This window comes from Vicia villosa, linkage group LG3 (assembly GCF_029867415.1).
Source record: "Vicia villosa cultivar HV-30 ecotype Madison, WI linkage group LG3, Vvil1.0, whole genome shotgun sequence".
Classification (NCBI taxonomy): domain Eukaryota; kingdom Viridiplantae; phylum Streptophyta; class Magnoliopsida; order Fabales; family Fabaceae; genus Vicia; species Vicia villosa.
This window is the reverse complement of record NC_081182.1, coordinates 193,433,574-193,444,369: the sequence shown is the minus strand read 5'-3', so window position 1 is coordinate 193,444,369 and position 10,796 is coordinate 193,433,574. Positions and strand designations below refer to the sequence as shown.

The 10,796-nt window shown below is 32.5% G+C and overlaps 1 protein-coding gene across 1 annotated transcript; it reads right to left on the bottom strand.

Moving 5' to 3' along the window:
- Nucleotides 1-3,365: 3,365 nt before the first annotated feature.
- LOC131659631 (uncharacterized) lies at nucleotides 3,366-3,869 on the bottom strand. Its single transcript, XM_058928794.1, has one exon. The coding sequence runs from the start codon at nucleotides 3,867-3,869 to the stop codon at nucleotides 3,366-3,368; it is 504 nt and encodes a 167-aa protein (XP_058784777.1).
- Nucleotides 3,870-10,796: the final 6,927 nt, after the last annotated feature.

The window sequence follows — 10,796 nt, the reverse complement described above, 5'->3', positions numbered from 1 at the left end:
AAGAAGTTCCTTTGTTTCAAGAAAGTTCGGTGCGAAAGTGTGTTTATGTGGAAAATGCAAAATTCATAACCTTTGACTGGAAGGTCAAATGAGCTTGGTTTTAGCGCGGCCAAGACCGTTTTGGCATTCTCTACATTTTCGTAATCGGGCCAGAAGCCAATTCATCAATAAACTTTGGTCTAAAAAGTCAACTAAACTTTGACTGGCCATAACTTTCACATGGAGTATCAAATATTTCCCAAATAAAACCTATTTTGAAGGAAATTGAATTCTCTACAACTTTCTATCATACATTCTAAGGCCATAAATGCACCATTGGAGAGATATGAGCCAAAACATTACAGGTCCTTCTAGGAGATCGCAAAAAGTTGTTTTTTTTTTCAGGAGCAATATCATCAGGATAAAGTCCTCAAACATAAAAACGGTTCGAAAGTGGCTTGTAGAGGACATCTTGGGCTTTCCAAAAAGTACTAGATCATCTCCATATGATTAATATTGAAAGAGTTATGACTTGCATAAGTTGGTCGATTTGGAGAAAATGCACTTAAGGCGAAATGGAGAAGTTTGATATTTTGTACCAATGGGCCTAAGATTTGAGGTTCAAACGTGCCATGGGCTTTATCATGACTTTTAAAACCAACTATTTTATTTTTATGGAATTTAATTATTTATTTGAATTTTAATTCATTTAAATGTTAATAAATCTTATAAAATATGAATAATTTGTTTTAAATCCAAGATTTGATTTTTACAATCAGTTTCAATTACCCAAATATCCTAATTTTAATCAAAATTTCATGGTAATTGATATTGGAAAGAGATGGTTAGGATTGAACCAAATTTGGAAAGGTTTACTATCAAATTTCAATATAAACATGGACACTATATCTGTATCAAGGGAGGATGAAAAATCAGAGCCAAAGCACTAGGGTTTCAAAGGAAATATTTCCAAAAAAGGTGTAATTTTCGTATTCCTGTTTCAAGAGGTTTTCAAGGCTTACCATTCATTCAATCATCTTCCTGAGGTAATTTAGAGTGAGTATAACTTGACTGATACACGACACCCATATCGTTTACATACTCATACCGCATTGTTCATGTTTTCATATGTTTTTGGATTTTTCGTTTTGCATATATCTTGGTGTTATAGTGTAATTTGACGATTTTTATGAGTTTATGGTATGATTTAGAGAACGTCCATGCCCTTAAGTCAAAGCTTTCACGTGAGAATTCCAAGTTACCATGGTTAGGGCAAAAACAATGAAAGCTTGCGTTTTTTATGCTACAAGAGGTTTTGATCCAAAACGATTACGCCATGGTGTTCGCAAGGCTTGGTTTGATAGATTTGGGCAATCTTGGTTTGCGTTTGGTTCATCTTTTGTAGGTTTCAAAGTCGTATGCATGGGGGGGAAGAACCTGCAGAAAAATCCGCAGGTAAATCCGAAGCAAATTTTGCGGCTAAATCCGCAGCGTTCAAGGAGGAAGAAGGTGAACAGTGCAAAGCTTCCTCTCAGCCACACGTGGAGCGTCTATATTTGCTGGTCAAAAGTCTTGATCCTCTCTCCAATTCTGATTGCTAGTCGGCGCCACATAAGCCCAGTTTGACTCGGTTTGAACCAATAATTTACCTTTTATATTTTTGTTAATATTTTTCTGAAGTGGTATTTTTAACACAGAAAAAACGCAGCACATGTGGTAACGCACGTGTTTGGGTGACTAAAGGGTCCAGGGATCGATCCCTGGCCCTTGTTTGTTTTTTTCTTGAATTAACATTCTGCAGATCCTACGCAACAAGCCTACGCGCGCTCACCATACGTCCTCACATCCAGACGATAGGATCATATCACAATCAGATCTAAAGGCCGGAAGCACGCTTCCCTACCATGCATCTTCAAAGCGCACCAAACAGGATCACTCCCAGGTTTATCTTTTTATTTTTATATTATTTATATAATTACTTAATTAACTTAATATATTTTTAATATATATAAAATTTGATTTTCAAAATTAATTAATACTAAAATTAAGATTTTATTTATTATTCGTTTCGATCGAATTAATCGATCGCGATGGTTAATAATCAATTATTTAATTAATTAAATAATATATCTAAATAGGGTTATTTACTAAAGGGTTTTAACCGATTCAATTGGTTACGATGATTAGTAATCCCTCCTTAATTCGTTATTCGTTTTAATCAAACTTATTGATTACGATGGTTAACGATGAATAAATTACTTCAAAGAATTTATTTAAAACACATTTATTTGCTAATGGTGATAATCGAATTAATCGGTTAGAATAATTAGCAATTCTTTATTTTATTTGTCAGTTATGGTGATCAAATCTATTGATCATCGCGATTAATAGAAAATATTATAATTAGGGTTGTACGCCATATTAAAACACAATTTCTCTTACAAAATTACAAACTACAAATTTCAAAACTGCGATAAGATAATTCAAAATACCTTGCAAACTATGAATTTCAAAACTGCGATAAGGTAATTCAAAATACCTTCATACCTTCATATTAAATTTAAGGCGTACAACTCTGACCCGAACTACGTAGACTCCGGTTCATAGGCACTTGGATAACCAAAGCAAGTCCCCTTCCCCAAAATTCTAATTAGGTTCGAATTTTACCTTTCACTCTTTAGCCACGAACCTTTGCTTTAAACTTAAAACCTTAGGAAAGGGTTAAGGGTGCCTAACACCTTCCTTTGACCTGATTATAATAACTTACCCATAATTCTCTATAACTTCGTAAGGTTTCCTATTCACCCTGGTAGAATAGGTGGCGACTCTAAAAAGCTAATTTTTTAGGGCAAGTTGCTACAGTTATCGCTAAGGCTTTAGGCATGATTGCTGGTGTGCTGGGAGAAAATGCCGATGGAGTTGGGATCAGTGCTGACAGGTAATTGGGGAGTTTTCAGAGGAACAATCCTCCATTGTTCAAGGGCACTCACGATCCAGAAGGTGCTCAGAAGTGACTGAAGGAAATTGAAAGAATCTTCAGAGTCATTGATTGTGCTGATAAACTGAAAGTGAGGTATGGTACTCCATTTTCATTTGTTAAGGAGTGCTAAATTAAATACTTCGATGTTTTTTACCCCTAATTCCCCTTTGTGAAAGGTAAAATTACATTCTTCCAACTAACCCAAAGAATCTTCCTTTTCTCTTCCACCCCACCCCCTAACAAAAATTTGCGTTGGATCCTATTAAACTCTTTCACCTCCTTCTTTGGCATTTTGTAAAAAGACATAGTGAATATGGTCAAAGAAGAAATAATAGACTTCAATAGAGTAATCCTACCTCCCAAAATGAGGAAGTGATTTTTACAACCCCCAGTCGATTCTTCATTTTCACCAATAGAGGATTCCAAGTCGTATCCTTCCTAGGATCAAAACCAATGGGAATACCAAGGAAATAAAATTTTCTTTCCTCCACTTTACAAGAACTGGTGCGGCTTCTAAAAACGGACCCCTTGAATTAATACCCATCAATTTACTTTTATGACAATTAATTCCAAGGCCCGACACAATTTCAAATGCCTGAATCACCGCCTTAATCGCCCAAACATGCTTCCACGTCCCTTCTCGCACAAGTAGAGTATCATATGCAAATTGAATATTTTCCACCCAACAAGAACCTTTTATGGCTAAATCCCCAACTTCAATGGATTTCGTCACTAACCCCAAAAGACCTTCCGCCACTAAAACATAAAGAAAAGGTGAGAAGGGGTCACTTTGTCTCAACCCTCGGAACACTTCGAATTCTTTGGTAGAACTACCATTAACAAGAACCGACATCTTACTATTGAAAACCAATAACTCAATCCATCCCATCCATCTTCCCCCAAAACCCATCCTTTTCATCATATACCGCCAATAACTTCAACTAACTTTAGCATAAGGCTTCTCAAAATCCAATTTAAAAAGCAAACAATCTCTTTCTTCTTTTCTATCATAATCCACCACTTCATTCGCCACTATAAGGAAGAAGATTAACACAATTTGGTTCACTACTTCTTGGTGTATATGGATTATGTGAAATGAAATACTCTTTGATAATGTTTCATATAGTTTTGATAAGGTGTATTTCAATATTTTGTATTTTTCTTGGAGTTGGTTAGCTAGTTCTAATCCGCTTTCGCTTCCTAGTATCTACGATTGGTATAAAGTACCAATGGATTGTTTCAATCATGTGTAGCTTCTCTGTATTGTAAGGGTTTCACCCCTAGTGCGAGTTCTTATATTCAATTGCCTATTAAAAAAACAGTACTTTGTTATCATCAAAACTCAAGGAGTATCAATAGATTTTGTTCTTACGACAATTTATTTGATTAAATTCTTTGATAAATTATGTGCGAGATTTAGGGTGTTACAGGGTAGGAGAAGGGTTATATATGATAGGCGATATTGGGTTCAGACAACTTGGAATGAACATTTGTGAAACAATAAATATGATTCTCCAGCTTTAGATATTTGACTGGAATAGAACAACATACATTATTTTTTATTTAAATTTTCTAAGATGGATAAATTGTAAAACTAAAATAATTATTAATTTTTTATTTTAACAAATTTTAGTTTTGGAATTGTTATGATAGATCTTCAATTTATTATTTAATTTATAAATTAATGATAGATACAACTCATTTTACATTCTAAAATGAATTTTTCATTTAAACTAAATAATTATTTTTTTATATATTAAAAGAATATCCATAAAATTTGAGATGATTAACATTGTATTTAAAAGAATATTATATTTAAAAATCATTAAAAAAAATAACAAAAGTATAGGCCGGTTCCTTTTAACTTTAAAAAAAGTGAACTTTTTTATTTTAAAATTATTTTATAAAAGAATTTTATAAAAAATTTAAAATTATTTTGAAATTTATTTTTTATAAATTGAGAGATTAATTTTGACGATTAAAACATGTTCAAAATCTTACTTTAGTTATAAAAATATTTATCTCAAAATAACTTTTAATGAAAGCCTATTTAAAAAATGTTTACAAATTTAAAAAATTTTAATATCCAAAATAATAATAAAAAATATTGAAATATTTTAAAAAATTATTTAAAATATGTTTTTAACAAATATTTGTAATTTTTAAAGAAGAAAAATATACAACACCATACAAATTAAATAATTTTTAAAAATTTGAAACGAAAAAAATATTATATAATTATTTTAAAAAAAAGCTGAAACAAATTAGAGCTATATATGATATTAAGTCATTATTTTCCTTAAAAAAACAAATTATTATGACCCTAATTTTAAAAGTGCAACAAACTAATCCTATAAAATCCGCCTTCTATGTAGATTAAATATTAGACATTCAATCAAAAGTTTTAATAAGGAGTGTTACTAAAAGACTAAATAATAAAATAATATTTGAAATTATTGTAACAAACTATTCCTATAAAATTAGTGTACCAAACTATTCCTATAAAACGAGTGTAACAAATTTTTTTGTAGACTTACTAAAATACTAAATAATAAATACGTTTAATATTTTTTATTCAATTTTATAAACCAATTTTTTTTTTGAAATTTATTTTAAATTAACAGTGAGGTAACAACGACAAACACAGTGTGAAAAAAATGGTTACATAATTTAAAAGTCAAGTCAATAAATTATTTATAATCTTAGTTTCAAATCTCTCTAACAAACTTTTCCTTAAAAAAATAATAGCCTTTATCTAACTAATCTACCTATTTAATGGAGAATCACAAAATTATAATTCATTCTTTAGACTCATTTTCATATAAAAAGTCACAAGAAAAAGCCTAATTCAGATAGTTACTACTCGTATACAGTAAAATGAATCCATCCAAAGCAACGTTGTCACCAATATCAAAACCAAAGAAAAACCATGATTACAAAATTAAGGGTGAAAATATAAGTTACACAAGTAACAACATGATACTCTTAAAAACGGCAATGAAGAACTCAATGAAGAAAAAAGGAGGGTTGGAGGCTAAGCTTGCAAATAAAATGTTTATACAATCCAAACGTGTATCGAAAACTCATTGTTATCTTCGTCGTCAAAACTTTCAAACCAAGCCGTCTAGATTATCCATCATGTCTACCGTACAAGAAGAAGACTCGTCCGTCTCACCGATGCCATCTAAGATACACAAAGGTGAAAATATAAGATACACAAGTAACGACATTATACTCTTTAATACGGCAATGAAGAATTTTTTCAAGAACAAAAGAGTGTTGGAGGCTAAACTTGCAAATAAGAGGGCTATAGAGTCCAAACGGGTATGGACAACTCAATGTTATCTTCGTCGTCAAAACTTTCAAACAATGCCGTCTAGATTATCCATCATGTCTACCATCCAAGAAGAAGACTCGTCCGTCTCACCAATGCCATCTAAGATACACAAGAGTGAAAATATAAGATACACAAGTAACGAAATTATACTCTTGAATACGGCAATGAAGAATTTAATGAAGAACAAAAGAGTATTGGAGGCTAAGCTTGCAAATAGGAGGGCTATAGAGTCCAAAAGGGTATCGACAACACAATCTTATATTCGCCGTCAAAACTTTCAAACCAAGACGTCTAGATTATCTATCATGCCAACCATCCAAGAAGAAGAAGAAGACTTGCCCATCTCACCATTGTCGTCTAAGCTATGTTAAGTAGACTTAGGAAAGTTTTGATACTATCGGTACCGTCCTAACACCCTAAATTCCCTAAGTATGTGTGTCCGATTTGAATAACCATTATGTCGAGACCTCGAGTTCTAAGTTTTGAAGTAGCCTCTTAAGTAGTTTATACTAGCAGTCGGCACCATCTTAAGCACATCTACATTTGGCGGCCGATGAATATAAGTGAATGATCCTGAAAAATAACGAATGAATGTTCGATTAAATTGAAAAAAAAAAGGAATACACCTTCTAAGTTAGGTGACCCTCACCCGGTCATTTAGCCCAACGGTTGTTGATTCTAAAAAAAAAAAGTAACGCCCATTGTTAGTTGGTCCATTGGTCTCTGGTATTGGACTCGGGAGGGCGGATTACGGTCCGATCCCCCACAATTGCGATGGGTTATAAAAAGGGGTGTGCCACTTTTGTAACTAGAACCCTGTGCTAATGAAAAGGATCATAGTCGCTAACCGGTTTCCTTACTATGAATGTGTACGGATAACGGGCTTAATGTGATTGCGCTAATGGCATAAATCGGATTGGTTTTGCATAGGAGGGAGTTTTTGTCTGTGAAATGCGGATATGTGTCACTACGGTATCCTTGTTATCAATATCTATTACCTATCTATTTAGCACTAGCCTGACAGCCTCGGGAGAGTATGGTTTGTTGTTTTTTTTCTAGTATGGAATCCTATGTAATGTGCATAATGAGATGAAATAAATTTGTAGAGTTTTATTGGTTAGCCACTTTATTTTTTATTTAATTTTTTATTAAGCTTGCAAATGCAACCAACAACTTTCATTCATCGAATAAGCTTGGACATTGTTATGAAAGAGTGGACAAACCATATAATAAAATGTATTTTTTTAATGAAATTTGAAGAACACGCAAAAAAAGAGTGGACAAACCATATAATAAAATGCTTCAAAATTAAAATTGCACCAAATATCTTAGAGTATAACAATATGACAGCCACTGTTTGCTTCTAATCCATCATAAAATTATAAATCTAAAAACTTACAACCACCTAAATATGCATGTGCATGAGATCCCTACAAAGCAATAAAGTGCAATATGATTTAAAACCAAATCCAATTAGATAGTAGTAGTCACCAAATCCAGTCAAATAAGAAAACAAAGAACTCACAACACAACACATGACAAAAAACACATCCAATATAAAATGATCAGCTTCTAATCTTTCTCTCTTTGATCTTCGTTAGTGGAAGGACTTGGAGAATTCCTTTGTTCGGGGGAACTAGAAGCATTTGTCACCTATAAAAAATAAAACAAAAAAATTTACAAATTCAATTAAGTTATTGTTTTGATAATATTCTAAAATATGAACTCAAAGAATAAAATAAAATATACCTGTCTTGCAGCTCGTAAAATGTCATTCACATCTTCTCCCGCAAATCTATATATAACTGAACAAAAGTGTTGACACTGTAAAAACAACCATGCAAAAAAAACTTAAACTTAAAAAATGGTTGAAATACCACCTCTTGTACCATTTTCAAAATAAACTAGTGATGAAGTAACTAATGTTGAAATATCATATATAACTGAACAAAAATGTTGACACTGTAATTGCAAACAAGCCAATACTACTAGCAACAAGATTCATGATAAGGTCCATAAAGCTAAACAAAAAAAATGATATAGTCACCATGTTAGGGGACTAAAGAGCTAATGAAAAAATTTATAATTCAAATAGTAAAAAGTTGTGGACTCAAATGCAATGACCATACTAAAAAAATGATATAGTCAGATGTGCCAGCTTATAAAGTTAGAATCAAAGTGACACACAAAAACTCTAAATAACAAATTCTCCAAAATCAGAAGGTAACAAAGCAGCAAACCAAAAGATATATATGAATGAAAGAAAATCTTACAATCAATCTTGCTGCTTTTCTCAATTGAGGATGATTGTAAGAAATTAGGATGGCAGGCCAAGTGCTATGAGTTATACTCATAGTCTTAAAAGGATTAAATCCATCAGAAGCCACCCCTAATCGAACATTACGTGGATCTAACAAAAATGTTGGATATCGGGAGTTAAATTCCTTCCAAGCAAGTGATTCAGCCGGATGCCTAAGAGAACCATCATTCAATCTACTCTCATGGTGCCATCTCATTGATTCAGATATTTTAGATGACAAGAATAACCTCTACAACCTTTGTTTCAAAGGAAACCAACGAAGGATTTTTGCGGGTAAGTTCTTCCGCTTTTCAGAAGTCTCTTTTCATTAGCTTGTACATCCTCATTTGTTGTTTTCCACCTTGAAGTACCACACTTTTGACTTATTTGGTCATTGATATGTTTATCCCAATACAATAGGAAATCATTGGGACAAGCATGGATCTTTTCATACCCCATTTCTAACCCTGAAATCATCTTCTTTGTTTCATAGTATGACTTTGGTAAAACATTTCCTTCTGGTAGAGCATCTCTCAATAAATTTAATAACATAGAGACTGACTTGTCGCTCCACCCATGAAGACACTTTAAATGATATAAATGCACCATAAAGGATAGTTTGCTATACTTCTTACAATTTGGATATAGAACTTGCTCATTCTCTTTCACCAATTTGTAAAATTTAACATTTTCTCCTACTTCTGGATTCCTTTCACCTTCACCAGAAAATGTAGGCATTGCAAAAACATCATGAATTAACCCATCCATATCATGTCCCATTTTAAAATGTTGTTCATTTGTGTCACTTGAAGTTGTGGGTCTCTCACCGTGAAATATCCACTGTGTATAACCTCTAAGGAATCCACGACGTGGATCAATTAGGTGTTCATAAACACTTGAGCGAGTATGTGACTTACAGTTGGCACATTTTATACAAGGACACCATATTTTTTCATTGTCTTTAGACTTTTGAAAAGCAAATTCAAGAAATTCATTAACCCCTCGAATATATTCTTGACTTTGTTTTCATAGATCAGGGATCCACTCTCTAGACTCCATTTGACGAAATTAACTAAAACATTTTCATTTAATTAACAAAAACAAATGAAAGAGCTAGTGCAACAGTTATTCAAGATTTACCAAATCAAAAAACAATTCTATTTTTCTATTTTCTATTCCAAATCACAACCAGACAAATATTTATTACACTAACATCGAGTAAAATTTTATAAATCAGATATTTTTTTAATAAATAAAAAAATATCCAACATGATTTCTAGGTAGTATCATTGCGATAAAGAATAAAAAAGATTCCTTCTTAAAATTATAAGTCCGTAGAGCATTTTCTAAAATTCCAAAATTTCTAACATATAAGCTCTTCAATCAATAGTGAACTAAGATCCAAACATATAAGCTATTAAATTATAAATAGGTTGATTAGAGTGTTTCTATGATGCATCCGATTGTCTAATACTAGATACATTTTCCTAAACAACTATAAAATTTTGCCCTTCTTTTGAACACAAATTTGATAAGTAGCTGGTGGGCCATGGTGTTTCACAAATTTGATGAGTATTGCATTGCTTAGCTAGGGAAATGTATTATGTGAGATGAAAACAAATGGATTTAGTTGTTTAAATAAAAATCCTCTAACAGGGAATGTTTTTTTTGTGTAAGCAAGATATATTAATAAACGGAGAACTAAGGGTTCTGCAACCTGTTTACACGAGGAAACGGGAAAAACCCGACAAAAAAGAAAATTACAAACCAATTACGGCTACGACAAAAAATGCAAGGGATCCATGCAAAACTCGTAGAAAGAGTAATTGGGGTGCGTAATTTTCCCGTAAAAAGACCATCTCCACGCTAAATGCTTAGCATTCCAAACTGTATTATTCACATTCCAAACTTCCTTCCGGAAACAAGCACCATTCCTAACCAACCAAATGGTCCAAGTGGTGGCAAGCCACACCACTCCCAACTTCCTATGTTTAACTTATTTGCTATGAAAAAACAAGTGCCAATCCATAAAATTCGACAAACACTCACTCTCTACTCTGTCCCCTTTACCAACCCAATTAGCTATCTCACTCCAAATATTTTTCACCACCAAACAACTAAAAAATAAATGGGAACTAGATTCCAACCAATTACCACAAAAAAAGCACTTTAAATCATAATATGCAAACCAATTCCAGATA